This window comes from Chrysemys picta, chromosome 8, assembly GCF_011386835.1.
Source record: "Chrysemys picta bellii isolate R12L10 chromosome 8, ASM1138683v2, whole genome shotgun sequence".
NCBI classification, from domain to species: domain Eukaryota; kingdom Metazoa; phylum Chordata; order Testudines; family Emydidae; genus Chrysemys; species Chrysemys picta.
The window spans coordinates 76298549-76321707 of record NC_088798.1 but is presented as its reverse complement, the minus strand read 5'-3'; the positions used below and the strand labels follow the sequence as shown (position 1 = coordinate 76321707).

At 39.2% G+C, this 23159-nt stretch overlaps 1 protein-coding gene across 1 annotated transcript in view; it reads left to right on the top strand.

The window, feature by feature from the left end:
* Positions 1–23159, top strand: part of CTNNA1 (catenin alpha 1) — a 214369-nt gene that overhangs the window by 177853 nt on the left and 13357 nt on the right. The window contains exons 11-15 of the mRNA XM_065555883.1: positions 5552–5708; positions 11132–11332; positions 13657–13808; positions 17634–17744; positions 22268–22449. Of these exons, the coding sequence (XP_065411955.1) occupies positions 5552–5708; positions 11132–11332; positions 13657–13808; positions 17634–17744; positions 22268–22449 (803 nt within the window). The remainder of the gene's footprint in view (positions 1–5551; positions 5709–11131; positions 11333–13656; positions 13809–17633; positions 17745–22267; positions 22450–23159) is intronic.

The window sequence follows — 23159 nt, the reverse complement described above, 5'->3', positions numbered from 1 at the left end:
GTTAGGCAGCTTGCCACTCATGCTAAATTGTAATTATTTGTTTACGTTATAGAACCTATCAAGCTCATTTTCACTTGTGACTTAAATCAGGATTTCAGCCCAAATCTTCAGGGCTGAAAAAGAAACATAACATAGTAGTCTCCCTAGCCCAATATAACTTCTCTGCATTTTTTCCCCAATCGTTGCTAATTTCCAAGATCCCTTGAGTAAGTAAGCCTGCTTCTCCAGTCTGATTCATTCAGTGCCATTATAACATGTTTAACATCACCATCACTCTGTAATTAGTGAGTTATATTTAAAGAATGGGTTGTGACACTTCTGAATGAATCAGGTGGAAAAAAATGGATTTTATAAAAGCAGGCGCATCTGTTGCTTACACTGTTTTGCTCACAGCTTTGGGAAATGATATACAGCTTTAAAAAGGCGCAGTGGAAAAAGGTATAGACTAAACTTTAAGTTAATTCGTTCCAAAGCTTGTGTTTGAAAACAAAAATCGGTATTGTTTTTTTATCATGGCTGTAGGAGTTTAGGCTAGAGGGGACCAGTAGATCATCTAGTCTGACCTCTTGGATATCACAGGACACCACCACCATCCAGCAACCGCACACTAAACCCAGCAACTGAAATGAAACCAAAATATTAAAGCCCTCAGGAGACTAGACTCTGCTGTGCCCCAGGCAGAAAATAGGAGGAACCATGGTGCATCAGTGCTTGAGGTTCCTGCAATGGCAGGGAAATGATTAAATGAGACACCCAGATAATCCTGGCAAGTGACCCACATCCACATGCTGCAGAGGAAGGCGGCAAAACAAACAAACCCAATGTCACTGCCAATCAGACCTGGGGGGAAATCCTTCCTGACCTCATATATCGGGATCAGTTGGTCCCTCAGTATGTGAGCAAGAACCAGCCATCCAAGCACCGAACAAATGTGCTCGATGCCACTTCAGAGTTCTGGCCCGTGCCATGCAATATTTCTTCTCCAGTTGTAGCCGTCCCTGATTCTTCACATGAAGGAGATTTTAAAAAACCCAAAACAAAACACTGCCAGAATAGAGTGGGTGGCGGTGAGGGAAATCCCTTCCTGACCCCTGTCAGTGGCTGGCTGAAACCCTGAAGCATGAGCGTTAGGAACATAGACATAAATTGGAAATGAGCCCCAGGATTGTTGAACCATTCCTCCTACCATCACAGGCAACCCAGTCATACAATCTCACACAATTTGTACAGCGTGCTCTCAAAACCAGTTAAGTTGTTTGCCCCCTCAACTCCTATTAGGAAGCTGTTCAAGAATAACAGCCTTCTGAAGGTTAGAAACCTCCTAATTTCCAGCCTGAACTTGTTCATGGTCATTTTATATCCATTTGTTCTTGTGCCAACATTGTTGTCTAGCTTAAATAGCTCTTCACCATCCCTGAAATTATCCCCAATGTATTTATAGAGAGCAAACATATCGCCCCTTGGCCTTTTTTGCTAGACTAAACAAGCTAAGCTCTTACAGTCTCTTCTCATAAGACAGAGCCTCCATTCCTCTGATCATCCCAGTAGCTCTTGTCTGCACCTATTCTAGTTTAAATGAATCTTGAACATGGGTGACCAGAATTGTACACAGCATTCCAAATAAGGTCTTACCACTGCCTTGTCCAATGGCATTAATGCTTCTTTATTTGTATTGGAAATGCCTCGCTAATACATCCTAGGATTGTATTTGTCTTTTTCATAGCTGTATCACACTGGTAGCTCATAGTCCTCCTCAGATCAACCCCTACACCCAGATCTATCTCCTCTGTTGCTTCCAGCTATACTGTCTCTGCTCCTCCATGGAGCTGCTGCTGGCCACAGCTGCTCAGAACCACAAACCTCCTTATCAGCACAGAGCCATGTAGGGGCTGATGGGGTGTCCCTCCCCCTCCCATCATGTGCCCAGGTGAGCAGAGCATGCCCCTTGTCCCAGCTCCTGCTCCTCTGAGAGTGTCCAGGGGACAGGTTAGGACAAGGCTTTGTGGCTGCTGGCCAAAACCTTTTTAAAAAAAACTATGTATCTGGCTGAAAATAGTTCGTAGGCAAAGATTCCTGTGCAGTGTTTGAAACCCAAACATTGGAGCACTAGAACCCTGAAAGTGAAATGAGTTTTAAAGTAGTAGAATGGATTTTTTTTTCATTGTCTACGCTTAGAGAAATGCAGAAAGTAAAGCACATAAGTAGTTACCAACTACATTACATTTCTTTAAATTCTTTCATTTGTAATCAGTGTTGTCATTATCTGGCTAGTCGGGCTACTTGTGGGCTAGTTTTTAAGTGGCTTTAAGCTATTAATCCAGTAGGAATCTGGCAACCTGAAGTCCATTCACAAAACATTATGCGCTAGTTGGGCCTTTGCTGCCGATGCGGGGTCTACAGTTCTTCAAGTATCTTCTCTGACTTCATATTTGCACCTCCTCTCTGGTCTGAATACTATTTCTCTGCTGCCCATGTATGGAATACACATAGAGACTAGCACTCGAAGAAGAAATGGAAGTTCCTTACATCTAATTAAAAGCTCTTCGAGTTGTGTGGTGCCTATCTGTATTCTGCTCCTCCTTCCTCTCTGCTTTGGATCTTATTGGATTTGCAATAAGAGGTATTCTTAAATATAGGTACAATGTTAACTACTCTCTAGTCTGATCTCTCCAGCCCTGAATAGATCATCATCATCATCACTCCCATAACCACATTGGTCGTTGGGGCAATCAACCAATTGTCTCCACCCCTGACGATTGTGTGTCAGTGCTCGAGTCTCTGCAAAGTCCATTCCTGTCCACTCTTTTGTCAGTCCATCTCTTCTTCTGTCTACCTCTTCTTCTCTTCCCCTGTACTGTCCCTTGGGGGATGAACTTGGATAGGCCTGATGAGTTGTTACATGGCCGTACCACTTCAGCTTGCGCTTCTTCACGGTTGTCAGGAGGTCTTCATGTGACCCAGTGCATTGGGTGATGATGTTGTGGACCTCTTCGTTAGTGACCGTCGAAGTAGGAGAAGTCCAGGATTTTACGGAAGTATTTCATCTCTACTACCTGTATTTTCTGTTCAAGTTCTGCCGTAAGGGTCCATGTGTCTCACGCATACAGAAAAATTGAGATGACCAGTGCGTGTAGCAGTTTCAGTTTGGATCTCAGGGAGATGTTCTTATTCCTCCAAATTGGCTTTAGCTTCGCCGCTGCTGCTGCTGTTTGTGCAGTTCTTGCCAGAATTTCTGCCTGTGACGATTGCCCCCAAGTACTTGAACTGTTTCAATGTCTCCAGCTCTTGTCCACTGACAGTGATATGTGAGCTGATCCCGTCACATTTGTTTGTGTTCAGCTTGGTTTTCTCTGCAATGATTTCCATGCCATATTTTGCAGAGGTTTCATCCAATCATTTCACAAGGTTGGCACATCTTCGCTGCCTACCAGGCCATCAATGTCATCAGCAAACCGAAAATTTGAGATTGTTCACGCCCCCCAATGCTGACTGATATCCTGAATAGATAGACTTAGTAAAAACCTTGTTACTGGGCTAGGAATCTCATGTGCCAATTCATTCAGTATTCTGGGACGGAATTTATCCCCCCTCCACCCTATTTCAGTGCATTAAACTAAGTTTTTTCTTTAGTGTCAGATGTAGTAATTTCCATTTCTCTTCTTGGCTTCTGGTGGCAATATGATGGGATAATGTTTCCAACTAGCTTCCCTAAAATATGGGAAATAAAACTTTTTGGATAATGCTGAATCAAGGAAAGGTTCTAAGATCAATGTTTCTTACTGAAGTTCCAGAGGCTTTTTACTCTTGAAATTGAGTGAATAGCGTGTATAATATGTACTCTATAGTCTCTCTATATACTCTATATTCAAAACTTAAGCTGTTGGGATTTGCTGAAGTCACATTGTATTTTTTCCTTAGTAGATGGAAGCAATTTGAAGGCAGGCTTGAAGAAGCCTCTCAGTGGTTGATTGAAGAAGTGGGAGCAATTTGGGGAGAGGTAGCAGATAAAACAGCATGAACAAACTTTCTGCCTTTTCATTTTTGGGCTATCAAGGTCTTGTACAGTTAATTCCCAGAACAATTAGGCTGCTGTAAGATTTATTGGCTGGATACAAAGTAGATTGATTTTTTTTTTTAATTCATCAAATTCCCAGATAATATGTAGTTCTAATTATGGAAAAAGTCGCCTTTTCTGGAGCATTTCATTCCCTTGGTCAGTGTTCTGGCCAAGGTATTTAGGGGACACTGCCTTCAGATGTGTCGAGCATACCCTATTCCATCTAAAATATACCACTTCTGGTGTTACTCCTGAGGGAATTCTGCGCCACTGCATGCGTGCAGAATTCACGTCCCTCCACAGATTTCTTTGCTTCCCCGCAGAAAATGATGGGGAGGCAAAGTGAAGCTGCAAGAGTGGTCACATGCCCCATCCCCAGCAGCAGCAGGCACTTTGTTTCCAGCACCTGGAACAGTCAGTAGAGAGATCAATCACTGTGTATGTGCCTGGGGATGCGTGGGGGCATGTGGGTCATGTGCCACTGCCTCCCCTCACCCCACCCCATTCAGGTGAGCACAGCTCGCTGACTCTGCCTGGATCCTAATGCTGGTCATCTTCCCCATTGTGCTGGATGCCCTGTTTTCTGTACAATGGTGAGTGCCCGGACATCCCCTCAGCAGCAACTGGGGCTCTCCTGTTAAGCAGGCCCACTAGAGCCCCAGCCCACTGAGCCCCAAACAGCTGCACCTGGACTCGCCAAGCCTTACTATCCCAGCACCTGGACCACCCCCCTGAAACCCGCATATGACCCCCGCTGAGCTCCAACCACCTTCACCTGGACCCCCCTGCAGAGTCCTATTGCCCCTGCACCCAGAACCCTCCAATGAGCCCCTGTGCATTCAGATCCCTCACTGAGCTGCCCGCATCCAGATTGCCCCACACCTGGATGCCCCCCACTAAGCTCCTCCACACTTGGATCCTGCGGGGCTGAGTCTGCCTGCCCACCCCTGGTGTTCCTGGCACAGAGGGGCAGGGCTCCTGGGTATTTCTGGAGCAGGCCCGGCCCTTGGGCTGTGTCAGGTGTCGGGTGCAGCCTCACCACTGAGTCCCTGTCCTGGGGAGTATGGGGGCTGCAAGATGATCTCTGACCTCCGTGCAGCCAGTGGTCTATACTCCCTACTGTCATGCTGGAGCATCCACATTTATTTATTGACAAATAAAATTTGCAGCATTTTGCTGAATTTTAAAATATTGTGTGCAGAATTATTTTTTTGGCACAACTCCTTCAGGAATATGGTGTGAATAATAACAAGCTAGTTTCAACTTTCTGCAAGTATACATGCATGTAAAATTAACTGCTCATGATCTACATGGAAGAGAACACAAACTGGACATGATTATGGCTGAATTAATTTTAAATTAAACAGATATTTAACAGATATTTTATTAGCCCGACTCTGATGGCTATCAGATTGACTGACTGAATGTAACTTACTGATTTAATTGCACGGAATAAAAAAAGAGTAAATTCTGAACATGTAACACATTTTACAGGTTATCAATGTTGCATTGGCTCTTGCTGCGAAACCACAAAGTAAACTAGCGCAAGAAAACATGGATCTCTTCAAAGAACTATGGGAAAAGCAAGTCCGTGTATTGACAGATGCTGTAGATGACATCACTTCCATCGATGACTTCCTGGCTGTTTCAGGTAGCAATACGGTTCCCTACTTGCAAAGAGGCAATCAGCTGTATACTGAGACTTATCTCAGGAAATCAGCAGTTGTTCCAATATTCCAGAAGTTATTTTTCTCCACCTTTTTGGAGAAGAATGATCACAGTGCAGCTGTGATATATCTGAGCAACTATGCATGCAAGTTCAGCGGTGTAAGGTGTGAAAATGTGAAGTGTGGGCTATTGATGCAAGTAGAACAAGGCATGGTTGAGTTATAAAATATGAAGCAGATTAACTTCAATGGGTACCATATCATGTGTAAATATATTTTTTCTGATATATAATTTGGCAGATACAGGAATTCATCAGTGGTAAAAGATGTTTAATGTTTGTAAATTATATATATTGTAATTGGTATGCACATTAGAGATGCTAAAATGGTTATGTGGGATTGCTCCATGATCCAGTCTCCTAATCTTTACTGTCGTTCAGAGACTTGGCTTGGACACACATTATCATCACTTTAGCCCCTAAAGACTCACCTGTGCATGAACAGATAAAAGAAATAGAAAATAAATATTAAGTGCAAATTAGCTATGAACTAACAAAAAATAAATCCATTTAATTTGCCTCATAAAAGTTGTTCTCAGTGTGTAAACACAAACTAATAGGTGCAGTAAATGACACTCACATAAGAAAATGTTTGTCAAAATGAAAATTCTGTATCTAATTACAATAAATTGGAATTTTCTTTTGAAAGAGTTTGGTAAATGTATTCCTTATTTACCAGATGTCTCATACTTGCTGAGGCATTTGTCTACAATAATGAAACTAAAATCCATAATTCACCAGTGCAGCTCCACCAGCAGTTACAATATAGACATAATGCAGGCATTTTTACCTCCATGTAAACACCTGAGTCCTGACGACTATAGTTTGCTGCTACCGGTGGAGAATTAGGGATCCAATTTTCCTTGTACAAACAGACTGAACATCTCAAATGCTGTGAAAGTACCAGTATTCAAAAGATGTTCATGGAGGTAAGTTATGTAGGAACTGTAGGAGAGAACTTGAAGCTCTAATTTAAAAAGGAGTTTACAATAAATGTTTGCATTCTGACATCCTATACTTTTAATACCAACTTTGTCTTTGGGATGAGCTCATAGTTGCTTGCAAGGCAGTTGAATACCATGGGGCTCTACATCTTACATCTCCATGGTTGTTACAGTATTGGTAGTTGAAATTGCACAGGAATAGAGGAGCATAGTTCTGGGTAAGGATACTTGTTTTTAGAATAAGTAATTGATGGTCTCATGTTTATGGCCTGTTTGGAATGTGCCAGTGAATATAAACAAATTATAAAAATTGTCAGGGCTGTGCAACATCCTTCTTTATAAGGCCTCCCAGCATGTTTCAATTGTAGATGTGCTTGGAAAAGTTTTCAAACTGCCAAAACAGTTGACTATGACCTATTCCCTCCCAACATCTCACCCCAAGAGAGACACTGGTATTAAACTATAGGAGAAGCAGACTATATTGTTAGACCACTACGTTTAATTATTCTGAAAGATTTCAGGGTCTTTGCTGATCTTGGTGAGTCACTAGTAGGGTGACCAGACAGCAAGTGTGAAAAATCGAGACTGGGGCTGGGAGGTAATAGGAACCTATATAAGAAAAAGCCCCAAATATCGGGACTGTCCCTATAAAATCAGGACATCTGTTCACCCTAGTCACTAGAAATATTAAGTACCTTTCTCAGGAGCAGTGACTGTCTGAATAAAGAGAAACAGATTACCTCAAATATGCTCTTAGCACAGAATGTCTTTGAAATACTGGAACTTGAGGGCATTGGAGATGATTGAGAGCATTCAGCAAATGGACCTTGTATTTGTATTCAATGAATTCTTAAGGAGATAGATTTGATTTGCAGCAAAGTGATAAGACTTTAAATTTGATTTTAACTTTTACAAACTTTCCGTATAAAAGCAATTTACTTTATCTGTTTACCCTTTCTAGCTTACATACTAGCTAACATTTCAAACCTTTTTGGATAAATTAGTGATGGGTATAGTTTATTTGGGGTCATTAAATCATTACACAAAGTCTTCTGGTAATAGACATAAACTGAATGTAAAAGGACTGTTATACAGTGTATCTTGCAGGGCAGTTAATTGTTCTGCTCAGTGTGAAGCTGGCGCACTAAATAGGAGATTGACAAGTGTTCATTTCAGGTAGCAAAAGTGTGGGTCACAGAAACAAGTGTATACTTAACTCACCAATACTCCCAAGTACTTTATTTGCAGACGACTAATTTTGTTTCTACTATGCTATGTTCTTATCCAACTGGAGAATAAGTAGCAGCTCAAGATTATCTTGGCTATCAATACCAACCCATGCCTGGGAGCACCCTCTGCATCGGGGTTCCACTTGGCACCTTGCATTTCTGTAACTGTTGTAAAAGTGGTTACAGGGCAATGAAGTCATCAGCCCATTATGTCCACATCATTCACTTAGTTCACTAAGGTTAATGTCACCATAGAGACTTTAAGTGGTGTCTGGCATAATTTTATTCATTGAGAAACTCTGAGCAATAAACAGTGTAGGTTTTGTTCCGATATTGCAGCTTTATCTACTGTTTTCACTTCCATTCTCTCTGTCTCTACTTCTTTAAATATTTGTATTACATATTCTCTTTGCTGGCTCTCCTGTACCTCATATCCGTTCACTGAATTTTCAAATTACTAATGAACACACTTTCCACTCTTACAGCCAAATTCTGCCCTCAGCTGAACTTGTGCAACCCCAGTTGCTTGTGAAATACCCAAGTATAAGTGAGGCAGAATTTTGCTCATGGTGCTTCAAGAATCTCTTGAAATGTGATACCTGGCCTTGCTAATCTTATATAAGCTTAATTATTGTTCTAGTGCCTCTACTTGAAAAATGTAGACAGCTGCACCGCTGTAGCACTTCAGTTGTAGGCATTGTCTATGCTGACAGGAGGGGTAGGTAATTGGTTTAAGTAATCCACCTCCCCGAGAGGTGGTAGGTAGCTAGGTCAATGGAAGAGTTACAAAGGGATCTCTCAAACTGGGTGACTGGGCAACAAAATGACTACATTTATCAACGCTGAATTTCAAAGTAATGCACATTGGAAAACCTAATCCCAACTATGCATAGAAAATAATGGGTTCTAAATTAGCTATTACCACTCAAGAAAGAGATCTTGGAGTCATTTGAATAGTTCTCTGAAAACATCCACTGAATGTGCAGCGACAGTCAAAAAAGGAAACAATGTTAGGAACCATTAGGAAGAGGATAGATAATAAGATAGAAAATATCATAGTGCCACTCTATAAATCTAAGTATGCCCACACCTTGAATACTGTGTGCAGTTCTAATCGCCCCAACTAAAAATATATATATAATGGAATTAGAAAAAGTACAGAGAGGCAACAAAAATGATTGGGGATCTGAAACAACTTCCATAGAAAGACTGATTGTTCATCTTGGGGAGGGAAAAAGACAACTAAGGGGGAATAAGGAAATTTACCCTTATAACAGAAGAACCAAGGACCACCCAATGAAATTAATAGGCAGTCGGTTTAAAACAAACAAAAAGCAGTACTTCTTCACACAACGCATAGTCACCCTGTAGAACTAGTTGCCAGGAGACGTTGTGAAGGCTAAGTCTATAACTGGGTTCAAAAAAAGAACAAGATAAGTTCCTGGAGGGTAGGTCCATCAGTGGCTGTTAGCCAAGATGGTCAGGGATACAACCCCAAGCTCTGGGTGTCCCTAGCCTCTGATTGACAGAAGCTGGGACTGGATGACAAGGGATGGATCACTTGATAAATTGCTCTGTTCTGTTCATTCCCTCTGAAGCTTCTGGCATCGACTACAGTTGAAAGACAGGATACTGGGCTAGATGGACCATTGGTCTCACCAAGAGTGAACTGTTCTTATGTCTAAGCCGATCTAACCCCCGATGTAACTTTTTAGTGTAGACCAGGCCCAAGACTCTTCCACTAGCTTACACAAATCTTTTACCAGTTAACTCAATATCCTTTTCACCTTTGTTAGTCTTTCAAAATGGCTGTTTCACGATCTGTGTTAGGAATGAAAGAACTCTGCAGGTGTGAGTTGGCAATCTAAAATGATTAGAACAGTGGTAGGAAACATTTGAATCTATAAAAAGCAACAGGGCAGAAATGCCTTACTAGTACGGTGTTTCAGAGCTAGATATTTTTCTGGCTAGCAGCACAATGTTCAAATGTTAATGTTAGGTAAAAATGGCACAAATGTACAAAAGTGGTATCTAACAATATCAGAACATCAGAGCTAAGACTCTCAGAGCTGGATATCCAAATTTTAGGCAGTTTTGAAAATCTCAGCCTAGGCTTTTATAATTTACCCCTGGAGGAATTCTAACCCCTGTTAAGTGGGTCCATCGATCCCCCTGTACCTGAACCCCAACCCCACCAAACCCCAACCAGCTGCACATGGACCCCACCTCACCAAGCCTCACTTCCCCCTCACCCAGACTTCACTGCTGAGTCACTGTCTGGGGGGAGGAGGGGAGACAGGAAGGGCTGCAGGGTGATCTCCCACCTCCGTGCAGCCAGTGTCCTGTGCTTCCCATTGCGACCTCGGAACCTACACATTTATTGACAAATAAAATTTATTTTATGTTTAACACAGTACTGTACTGTATTTGCTCTTTTTTTGTCTCTGCTGCTGCCTGATTGTGTACTTCTGGTTCCAAATGAGGTGTGTGGTTGACTGGTCAGTTCATAACTCTGGTATGCATAACTCTGAGGTTTTTGTTGAAAGAATGAAGGAGCCTGAAAGTGAGATCTTCCAGATACTGTTCCATTTGATTGCCTAATTCCAAAATAGGATGGGGATTAATCATTTGATGATCTTGTGAAGTAAAATTGTGATTTGTATTTCTAGACTTGTATAGCAGGATTGTCCAAAGCTATTTACGTATACTAGAAATGCCTCATCCTGTTAAGAGATGTTGATCCTGTTAGAAAATTAAAAGGCTTGGATGAGTCAGAGGCAAGGTGTCTCATTATCCCATCCACGTACAAGGCAAGTGGAGAAGATGTGGACTAGTGCAGTCCAGAGGAAGGAATCTCAGAGCAGACAAGGCTGGGTAGACATGAGCTGAATTCTCAACTCTTGTGTTAATAGAACCAAGGCCTAGGATTGGGATAAATTTGGATTCCACATAGTATGTGAACTAGGATTTTGACAACCAGTTTGGAGAGGCATCTGCCCGCTGATTGCAACAAACTTGTTTTAAAATATAGTTAATGCGTCAGAAAGTGTGGTTGGAGCTTATTTTAAAGAGAAGGTATTGAAGCTTCATGTGCTGAAAAACTGTATTTTTGGGAGGTGTTAGACAGACAGACAGAAAAACGTTCATGTCTAAATATTTCTTCTTTTGCCATCAGAGAATCATATTTTAGAAGATGTAAACAAATGTGTGATTGCTCTCCAAGAAAAAGATGTTGATGGTTTAGACCGAACAGCTGGTGCAATTCGTGGACGTGCAGCTAGAGTCATTCATGTTGTAACTTCCGAAATGGATAACTATGAACCTGGAGTCTACACAGAAAAGGTGCTGGAAGCAACAAAGTTGTTGTCCAATACAGGTAGGAATAAACACAGTGCTCAATACTGATGTATGGATTCAAACTGCATACAACTACAAAGGCAAATGGATACAAACATATTAGTGCAACTTACAAGAATAAGGGTTCAATTTCATAAAACCTGTCTGTGCAGAATTTCTATTCAAAGTAGGGCCATCAATTAGTCGAGGTTAACTCATGCGATTAATCACACTGTTAAACAATAGAATACCAATTTAAATTTATTAAATATTTTTGGATGTTTTTCTACATTTTCAAATATAGTGATTTGTATTACAACATAGAATACAAAGTGTACAGTGCTCACTATATTATTTTTATTACAAATATCTGCACTTTAAACATGATAAAAGAAATGGTATTTTTTCAATTCACCTCAGACAAGTATTATAGTGCAATCTCTTCTTCATGAAAATGCAACTTACAAATGTAGATTTTTTTTTTGTTATATAACTGCTCTCAAAAACAAAACAGTGTAAAACTTTAGCGCCTACAAGTCCACTTAGTCCTACTTCTTGTTCAGCCAATCACTAAGACAAACAAGTTTGTTTACATTTACAGGAGATGCTGCTGCTTGCTTCTTATTTACAATGTAACCTGAAAGTGAGAACAGGTGTTCGCATGGCGCTTTTGTAGCTGGCGTTGCAAGGTATTTATGTGCCAGATATGCTAAATATTCATATGCCCCTTCATGCTTCGGCCGGCATTCCAGAGGATATGCTTCCACGCTGATGATGCTCGTTAAAAAATAATGCTTTAATTAAATTTCTGACTGATCTCCTTGGGGGAGAACTGTGTGTCTTCGGCTCTGTTTTACCTGCATTCTGCCATATATTTCATGTTATAGCAATCTTGGATGATGACCCAGCACATATTTGTTTTAAGAACACTTTCACAGCAGATTTGACAAAACGCAAAGATACCAATGTGAGATTTCTAAAAATAGCTACAACTCTTGACCCCAAGGTTTAAGAATCAGAAGTGCCTTCCAAAATCTGAGAGGGACAAGGTGTAACACATACTTTCAGAAGTCTTAAAAGAGCAACACTCAGATACGGAAACTACAAAACCCAAACCACCAAAAAAGAAAATCAACCTTTTGCTGGTGACATCTGACTCAGATGATGAAAATGAACATGCATCGGTTTGCTCTGCTTTGGATTGTTATCGAGCAGAACCCATTATCAGCATGGACGCACGTCCTATGGAATGGTAGTTGAAGATGAACAGACATATGAATCTTTAGCTCATCTGGCATGTAAACACCTTGTGACGCCGGCTACAACAGTGCCAGGCAAACTTGTTCTCACTTTCAGGTGACGTAAACAAGAAGTGGGCAGCATTATCTCCTGCAAATTGTAACCAAGTTTGTTTGTCTGAGCGATTGGCTGGAGTAGGACTAGAGCCTACAAGTCCAGTCAAAGTTTTACATTTTTTTTATTTTTAGTGCAGTTATTTTTTGTACATAATTCTACATTTGTAAGTTCAACTTTCATGATAAAGAGATTGCACTACAGTACTTGTATGAGGTGAATTGAAAAATACTATTTCTTTTGTTTTTTACAGTGCAAGTAATTGTAATCAAGAATAAATATAATATAATTGTTGTAGAAAAATATATGCCGTGTTTATGCCACTTCTGAATTTGGGCTTATGATATGGACTTGTAGGGTCCAGTGACTTGCATCACTCCATACTTCTTCACAGAATGATGCTCCAGAATTTGAGCTTGTATGTCTTTAAAATTGCAATCATGAGAGCTAAAAACAAAACAAAAAACAAAGAGGGCACTGAAAAAAAACAGATGGAAACCAATCCAATGTTCTATTCCTGAGTCCATATAGAGTCTGAAACAAAAGCTATTGAAGGTTAGGAATGCCCTTCATTTCAGTAGAGTATTAAACTGTCATTTTTAGGTTTAATTTTAAATTAGCTCTTAAATATTTAGCAAATACTTCCTTCTTATCCCACAATCCCCAACTGCCTCCCATACCACCCAGGTGTAGTACTATAAATCTCCTGGTTTTTCCCCCAACATCCTCTGCCATGCAGATGTGGCGCATATTTGAAACTAAAAATGTGGTGACATCATAAAGTAAACTGCAATTAATATCAAAAGAAAGCCTGAGCTATTAACTGATTATTGTTAGCTTTTCTATCTTTAATAACCTCAGTTTTTAAAATTAACTGAAGCTGCTGCAGAATTTCTAGTGTCAACCTGAGTACCACAGAACTTGCCCATCTTTCATTAGAGTACATTGGGGCCAGGGGGAGTAGGGGCAACATTGCTGAATGTGCTTGACTTATTTGTTTTCTTAATTCAGTTATGCCCCGTTTTACTGAGCAAGTGGAAGCTGCTGTGGAAGCACTTAGTTCTGACCCTGCTCAGCCAATGGATGAAAACGAATTTATTGATGCTTCACGATTGGTGTATGATGGAATTCGGGATATCAGAAAAGCTGTATTGATGATTAGAGTGAGTGACTTTGTATTTAACTTATTTTTACAGCATTCTACTTTCATTTACTTTACTCAGCATTTATTGAACTTAAGAAAATATATCGTTCCTACACAGAGTGGAGAGTATAAGATTTTTTCCCTGACAACTTATTAAAATTATGAATCTAAAAGCTGTTAATCACTTTATAGAGGACTTCAAAATGTCTGCTGTATGTATGTTTTATCTTAAAATGCAAACTTCACCAAATAGGTCTGTGCATCACTGATGATTAGAGCTGAAGTGCTAAACATCCTTAATGATGCATCTATTCATAATGCAATACTTACGCATATGCTAAAACTAGTGACCCTTGGTTTAGACAATAGAAAATTAACTCTTGCTATGTTTGACTTTATTTTTTTATTTAAGGAAAAGAGACGTCCAATTTAATTTCTCAAATCTTAAGTAAACTTCACAAAAATTTCATACCAGTTTCTTGTAGATGAGGTTAGGTGATCTGGGTATTGAAACTCGCCTTGTTCTTAGAGAACCTGAGAAACCAGGCAGCATAGATAAATGGGGGCTAGCTTGTTAGAATTTCATTTCCATTTCTGTGCTTGCAATTTGCAAATGCAATTAATTAAACTTGGATGTCTCCCTACCTGATAAGGAAGCAGTCATCTAAATGGTATTACTTGAAGGAGCAAAAGGGCACCTGCAGTGATTTGAAGGCACAAAAAGGAAGTATCAGGCTTACATGTGGGCTCTTCAGACCTTAATATGAACCAGAGCTTAGTGATAGCAAAATGGATGTAAGGTTTTCTATCCCTCTCCCCTTCTTCCCATGCCTCAACAGTGAATGTCTCTCTACCCAAGACAATGTTTGTAAGGTTGGAAATGAGCCTTTCCTGTAGAGGTTTCATATTGTCCACTGGTTCCAAATGTCTTGGTGGTGAGTAAATTTGCAGTATGTAACCCCAGCACATCACTGACTGTAACAACCCTCATAATATTCATTTGTTACCTTTGTTTAAACTAAAACCTAAGGAGGGCAGAGAAAAAGTGAGAAACTATTGCAGGAAGCAGTTTTAAGACACTTTGATATATACCCCTTTTCCATGGAGCACCATTATTAGTTGGGATCCCGCTTCCCTCACATGCTACAAATTAATTTTATTCACCCCCTTCTATGAGTCTTGCTGCTCAGGACAAGGAGGTACAGCTGCTAATTCTATGCCTGCAGCAATCAGCAGAGCTGGCAGGACCAGGAATCCTGACATTCTCCCTCATGCTGCTCGTCTGTGCTGGGGAGAAGCCACATTTATGATGTCAGGATTCCATGGCTATATTGCAACTGCCAGTAGCTAAAGGCAGTTCAGTGGTGACACATAAGTGACCTAAAAAAAGTCAAAATGTTAAAACACTCAAGTGTTTTTCTGCTGAAGGGCTTGAGTTGTACAACTTACTTAGAATAAAATAGAGCCCTCAAAACTGAGATAACAGAAGGAGCGCCATTTTTACAGGCTTTTCTGTTTCAAATTGGAATTCAGAAGCAACCCTGCTCTGAAAAGGAATGCTGCTGAGCAAAGTCAGCGCAAACAAACTATTTAAAGTTGAAACTAGGGTCTAAATGGGGAAATCTGTTGACTAATTATTCACGTATCCTTGGAGGAAAAGTCACTGAAAAGCCTAATAGGGGTTTTTTTGTTTTGTTTTAAGTAATATTTTTTTTAAAGCTAAAATCTTCGTGCATGAGCAGAACCCTTTTTTCTTCTTTAAAGGTAAATACTTCCCTTCTTGAGTCCATGTTGCAAGACAAAACTACACATCAGAAACCTCTCATGTATTCACTTGGATTTGTTGTATTTAATTTGGAGTACAGGAAATCACTGAGATATTGGTGGAGAGTGGGAACATGGAGAGAAGGTTATGATCTGAAACAATAAAGCTGCACAGCTGTCATTGTCGTGTTAGTGTGCATTATCTCCACTGTTTCAATGGAAGAAGTTCATTAGTTTTGACTGACAGTATTATTCAGTGGTAACAGAATGAGATATCAAATGCTAAATGCTGTAGTTGCCTTGTACCTCAATTCCAAGACTAAAATTAACCCACAAAGGAGCTTGTGGAGGGCAAAAATGCCTTCGCTCCAATTTCTCCACTGAACTGTTAACCTATGACAACTGATGCAAGTTTTTTCAGTGCCATTGTTTTAATGTTCTCTGTCTTCATATCAGATTTGTTCCATTTTAGAGTCAAAAGATAGCCTGGGTTCTGAAAGTCGGGCTGCATTCTTTCTGGCTCAGGCTTTGATAGTAGGTTCTATTAACACATAGTTAACATTATTCCTACCTAAACTAGAAAAGAATCCAGTTAGCTGGATGATATCTGAGGCTCTAACAGGAGTAAATAATAAAAAGGTAAGTTTAAGTATTCAGAGAAGAGTGAACATACTCAGAGCAGTCCATCTAAGTGATAAGTCTTTTGTACATAGTCCTTCAGATAATAAAATGCATTTAATATTGCATCAGTATTTAGTTGTATTTTCAGGTGTTTTGGTAACCAAAAACAGTACAAACACACAAGAATATTTCCTCATTTGCTTAGAGAATAGTACCTTACATGCCTTTACACTGATTCACATTCGTTCTCACATTCATATAGGAAAATGAAGAAATCTCTTATGTAAAGTGGGGGCTGGGAAAGGTACTAGGTTCAGTACAAGCTTACTTGACCAGCCTGCATTTTTGGCTAAATGGTTAATACAACCATCTATAATCTTCCTTTGTATTGCAAGATGCCTGTATTGGAAAACACATTATAAAAATTAAATTGTAGGAAAGGAGCAGGTAAGAGCTACTTACATTTTTCAACCTATTAATAGCAAATATTGGACTATTCAGTCAAGTTCCTTATTACTACAGCCCTGCAAAATTGTCATAAAAATGTGGCAGCCTAGGTAAAGATGTAGTATTTTAATATAAGTAGATATTGTTTAAACGTAAGCTTTATGAAAATTTTGTTGCAGTTTATACTGACAGCAGCAAAAATTCCAATTTGGAATTAGGTCAGCTGAGCTTAACCTATAGCATAAAAATTGACCCTATTAACTACAAATTTTAAGCTTTGCCTGGAGAATGGTAAGAATAAATTTTGGTTTATGAAGCTACTGTTAACCCTGTGGAAGCTTTGATTTTTAATTGTCCTAAACAATAGAACAGCTGCTATTTTGAAATAGGCTTTAAAAGATGTTGGGACTTGAGTTTTGATGTGGGCTTTCTGAATAAAGCAATTAAGCACAAGGTATACCTTACGTAATTTCAGGTTTCAGAGTGGCAGCCGTGTTAGTCTGTATCCGCAAAAAGAACAGGAGTACTTGTGGCACCTTAGAGACTAACAAATTTATTAGAGCATAAGCTTTCGTGGGCTACAGCCCACTTCTTCGGATGCATATAGAGTGGAACATATTTTGAGGAGATATATATACACACACATGTATATATTTGCTAATGTAATTTGGATTCCGTGTAACTGTCTTTTCATGTAGTCCAAATCTTGAGTACATTCCTTTAACCTTATTCCATGTTTAGCACACGTTTTAGGGCACTCTGCAATTACTTAACTGTAAACTTCAGGTTTGAGCAGTCAAACATATAGTCATACAAATAACATAAACTGGAGAGAATTCTGACTTACCCTCAGTTGAAAGCCTAAATAATGCACTGTAGTTATTCTGTCTCCTCCTTCTACCCCTGACGTTAAACAGCTGACCAGAAGGTATTTTTTATTGGGTGTGGATAGATGGATTCACTTCTGTTGATCTTGACTGACTTGTGATGAATTCTATTTTTCTTTTCTTAGACACCTGAAGAGTTGGATGACTCTGATTTTGAGACTGAAGACTTTGATGTCAGAAGCAGAACAAGTGTTCAAACTGAAGATGATCAGCTCATTGCTGGGCAAAGTGCAAGAGTAAGGAAAACATTTTAAACATATCTTCTACAAGAAACAGTTTTAACTAGTTCTAAAAATCCAATTTTTAAATCTATCACTTAAGAAGCCTGGTCTGGTTCTATTTCTCTCTTGAAAATGCTAGGTCAGAAAACTGACATTAATCTCTTCCTTTCCACTGCCTTAAAAGGCAGCTAAGAGAAACATTACATTTTAAAAACATCAGTGTCTGCTTTGTTTTGGGCATTCTGAAAGACCAGAATCCTCTTGATATTGGTAAACTACGGTAAACTACTGTAAACTTTCACATCACAGATCTGAAATAGTTGCTCCCATTTTTTTAGGCATGTGAATTTTTGGCTGGTAAACAAGTCCATCTGTGGCAAATTGATGTTTTGTTTTGTTTTTTTCCTGGTTGTTGGAACTGCAGACTAGAAATAGATATTGCCACAAGCTTAGACATTTTCTACAAAAAGCCTTTTAGAAAGTCCACTGGACTTTTAACAAAGGGTCTGCTGAAAGACAGCAGCCTCAAAAAATTATTCAGCCAACTTCTTTTCCTATGACAGTTTAAGAAAAAAAAAAAAAAGTGTCCAACACCAGAAATCTTTTGTGGCATCATCCCAAGAGCATAAAACACTATTGACCTAAGGTACAACTGTGGAAATAAATGCAACAGTAAAGGCTGTATTACTTTAATATACCATTTATATTTTTTCAGCCATTAATTATTCAATATTGTACTTCAGTGCTTTCATTTTAAAGTCACTTAAAACCATACAAGAGCAGTTGGTCCTTGTTTATCAAATTTTTAGCACACTTGGCTTTGGAATCATACTTGCACGGAGTGTGTTCTTTCCTGTAAAAATTTTCTCCACTTCCCCTCTTCCACTCGCTCCAAACTAAAAAAAAGTTGTCAAGTATCTGTAGTGTACTTTGGGCACAGCCTGATACCAGGTGTCTGTCATTGTTTCATAGAACCATTAGGGTTGGAAGAGACCTCAGGAGGTCATCTAGTCCAACCCCGTGCTCAAAGCAGGACCAACACCAACTAAATCATCCTAGCCAGGGCTTTGTCAAGCTGGGCCTTAAAAACCTCTAAGGATAGAGAGTCCACCACCTCCCTAGGTAATCCATTCCAGTGCTTCACCACAGTCCTAGTGCAATAGTGTCTCCTAATATCCAAGCTAGACATCCCCCACTGCAACTTGAGACCATTGCTTCCTGTTCTGTCATCTGCCACCACTGAATTCCTTTTCTCCTGCTATTGTAATGGAAGCCCTGCTACCCAGCTCTATAGTGTTCCTACTTTTCCTGGAAGAAGGGTAGATTTGAGTTTCTATCTTGCATGTTGAGGGTAAACACAACCTAATAAACCACTTCAGCTATGTGTTGGAAAGCTCACGTTGTAATCTTCGTTCTAAACTCTCTGGAAATACCCATGTGTAGCTTGCAGGATAGATTGATTTAAATCACCAAGTGCAAAGTCTTGATTTAAATAATCAATTTTAACCAACTTTTCGCTTTGTACTTAGTTACTTTCTAAAGAAAGTTGTGCTCTCATTGGTTGATATAACCATGAAAACATGTTCATTTACAACTAAATACAGCCTTTATGTAGACTTGGTACATCTTTTTGCTATCTAGGAGGGTACATTATAATTATACTTTTTATTTAAGCAGTTATGTAGGTTAATATTTTCAGATTCCTAATTGGACATTTTTAGTATTAGAAAATGATGAAGGATATATTGCTTATTTACTAGATACTTAACTCTTTTTTTATGATTTGTGTCCTGCATCAGCATGGTACTGGAATTTAAACAAACACGTAAGATAGCATATAAATCTTTTATTAAACAAAACAACCTTAAATGTTTTGGGTTGTAAACTTCTCTTATCAAAACCTATTTCATGTTTACAACTAAGTGATTTGTTAAAGGAAAAGAAGGGTTAACTGTAGTCAGTGAATTAAACTGATTATTTCAGTTCAGCCTGGGTAAATTTTCAAATATGTGTACGTGAAAGTGACTGGAGCTTAAGTTCCTGCTTGCCTAAGTCTCTTGAAAATGAGACAACAGTCTCCTAAGTTACTTAACCTGTCCTTCAGACTTTTAAAACTAATACACCTCTACCCCGATATAACGCTGTCCTTGGGAGCCAAAAAATCTTACCGCGTTATAGGTGAAACCGCGTTATATCGAACTTGCTTTGATCCGCCAGAGTGCGCAGCCCCGCCCCCCCAGAGCACTGTTTTACCGCATTATATCCGAATTCGTGTTATATTGGGTCGTGTTATATCAGGGTAGAGGTGTATATCTCATCACCTCCTGCCATGTATTTTATTCATAGTCTGGAAGGGAGAGACAAGTTTTCCTGCTTTTTCAACTTCTAGTTGATTTCTCAACTTCAAATGAATTAGAATATTTTCTTCATTTGGACCTTCTGTGACTGTAGAAGAGGCTACTGCTGTCAAAAGCTGGCCTAGCACTTCAACAGACTGTTCCAGGTGCTTAGCTAGTGACTTCCAAAAGTTCAGTGGAGTGACTTTCTCAAAAACAGCAGCAGCAAACATGTACTGCTTGAATGCTTCATCTCCATCCCTGAAATTTATTTTGGTTGGCATGATTGATGGGTGATCATTATATGCACGTCATAGCAGCATCTTCTTATTCAGCATTTAGGCATCTACCCTGGTATGTTGGGTTGAGAATATTGGCAAGAAAATGAAGTGGAGTAAGGTTGTTGAGCCATCTGCTTTACTGTCTGCAATTTAACTTCATTGAGTATTTCTTCAGCATCTCCTTGAAATTTTCCAAGTTTCAACAGCATCAGCAGTACAGCAGCAATTTTTCTGCAATTTGTCCTAGGCTATGGAATTAGTATATTTCAGTATAACGAGCATATCATCTACATTTCTCTTTAATCTGTTGCCTATTTTATCATTTACTAGCATAGTAAGGCCTAGGTAGTCCATAAGAATAGTGCAAAAAGTTTATTAACCAGTGGATCCAGATTGTTCAGACAAGTCCCATGTCATCTTGAGAGACATTGCCTTCTCTGAGAAGCATTTTTCATAATGTTTCATTCTGACAGCCAGGGCTTGCATCTTTGTTTGCACTGTTTGGCCACATGTTCCTTTTTTACACAGAGGTAGAGGCATTTCTTGAAAATATTTCCAAATAGGGTCTCCTTTATGACCTGCAGCCATGGTAATTTTTTCTCCAGTTCTCTGGTGCTGAAATCAACACTAAGTCTGTGCTCTGAAGAATGTTTTCCCTTCTTCCTGCAGTGTCCTGCTTTGACACCAGTGTTTCTCCTTTCTGTTTGCATGCTCTGCTCCTTCTCCCTTGTTCCCTAACTCTCACATGACCCCTATCCTCAGAAAAACAAAATAACAGTCCAAGACTTTTGCTCATGTAACCCACATGCCTTTTGCACTGCAGTATCTTACTTGTTTAGAGATAGATGGAGGCAGTTGAGACGTTAATGGTTTTCTGTTTGTGTATCTGTGTACACACACAAGGAGAGAGACCAAGGCCATTTACTTGGAAGTGCCCAGAACTATGCAGAAGCAAGGGCTGGTAGTCACGGAGCAGATGGGTGTTTTTCCATGAGTGCAATAGTAAATATATAAATATTCATAACTTCAGAACTGAGCCAATCAGAGCTCAGGTAGGGAGAAGCTATAAAATATGACTGTGAAACCACCCAGGTGGGCTCAGTGGATAATTCTGATGAGATATATGATATCCTCTCCTTGAGTCAGAGGCTGGGTCCCAACACCTCTGATGACTTTGCCAGTCTGTTGCAGCCAGTAGCACAGCCCTTTGGTCCCTCCAAGGATCAAGCCCTTAACACAGCACATGACCTATCTATTTATAGATCTCTATTTCTAGAGCTTGGCCTCCAAAGTTAGCTGTTTTCCTCGATCATTTCTTTATGTAGAAGAGCAGCCTTTAACTCAGAGATCTTTAATAGAGGCTTATGGATTTATTATCTTTTGAACATTTTAGATAAGCTTAGATCAGATTTCATTTTAAACAGGTTTATTTTCATAATGAAAAACTTAAAATAAAATAAAAATCTGATTTTAATTTAAAACAAAAAACCACATTGATTTTTTTATCCACCCTGATAGCTTGTCATTAAAACTATTGTATTTCACACAAAAAGATATTCTGTCCTCATTCATACAACTTTCCTTTGTGAAAAGGGAAGAAAAAATACAGTCGTACGCCTTAAACTTCTTTGAAGGTGTCTAGCAATTTTATTAAACAGACATGATTACAGTTCTTGAAAAATCAGCCCAGCAGCTTTCTGTCCAGGTAGCCCTTATTCTGTAGTGTTAGTAGATAATCATATAGTCGTAAACTTTGGTTCAAGATGAGAAGAAATGGGCCTATCTGCCCTTTAGGTCAAAAGAAGCCTATTAAAGTTTCTCTCTATGTGCATCATTTAGATTGGTTATTAGTGACACTGTTCTAAAAAGTCCTTTTTACAAATAACTGAATAAGGAAATATGGAAAATCACTTTATTTCAGGCTATCATGGCTCAACTCCCTCAAGAGCAAAAAGCTAAAATTGCTGAGCAAGTAGCAAGCTTCCAGGAAGAGAAGAGTAAATTGGATGCTGAAGTGTCAAAATGGGATGACAGCGGTAATGATATTATTGTATTGGCAAAACAAATGTGTATGATTATGATGGAAATGACAGACTTCACCAGGTGAGCCTCTTTCATGTACTTCAACTTGTACAGGTGCTAACTTTCTCAGATGTTCATCTTCTCTCAGTAAAATGCCCTGGCCAATATAACCCTAACTTTTGTAAGTGCAAATATTTGAAATTCCTACATTTTTACAACTTTAGCTTTGAACGTAGCAGTATTGTCGGTGTGTTTTTAATTTAAAAACTTACAAATTGGTATAAATTGACCAGATAATAAATTGGCTTGTCTGTTCACAAATCTGGACTAGGGTCGTTTTCCTGAACATGTTTAAACTTGTCTTGCGGTTTGAAATTTAACAGTAAAGCTTTTATTTAAGCTGATAAGGTTTTTCTCAGGCATTGATTCAACATTCCATTAAAACTAGATAGTCACAAAACATATTTAACTTCTGAAATATACTATTACATATGGTAATATTACATTGCTTGAAACAATAGGTATAAATAGCCTAATAACGTTTTTTTTTCCACAAAACATGCGCCCTTTATCAACTTGACAAAGATTTGTGAACTCATTGGGGAAACTTGACTTACAAATGAGAGAGCTATTGATACACTATAGCATGTGTGATAACTTTCCTGTGAGCTGCTTATTTTTATTATGCATGTCCACCTTACCCACGTGAATACAGTTCAGTTAAGGAGTCAGGAAAACGGAATACGAGAGAGAAGCAACATGCTTGTTTTGGTGCCAAAAAGTAGTATCTG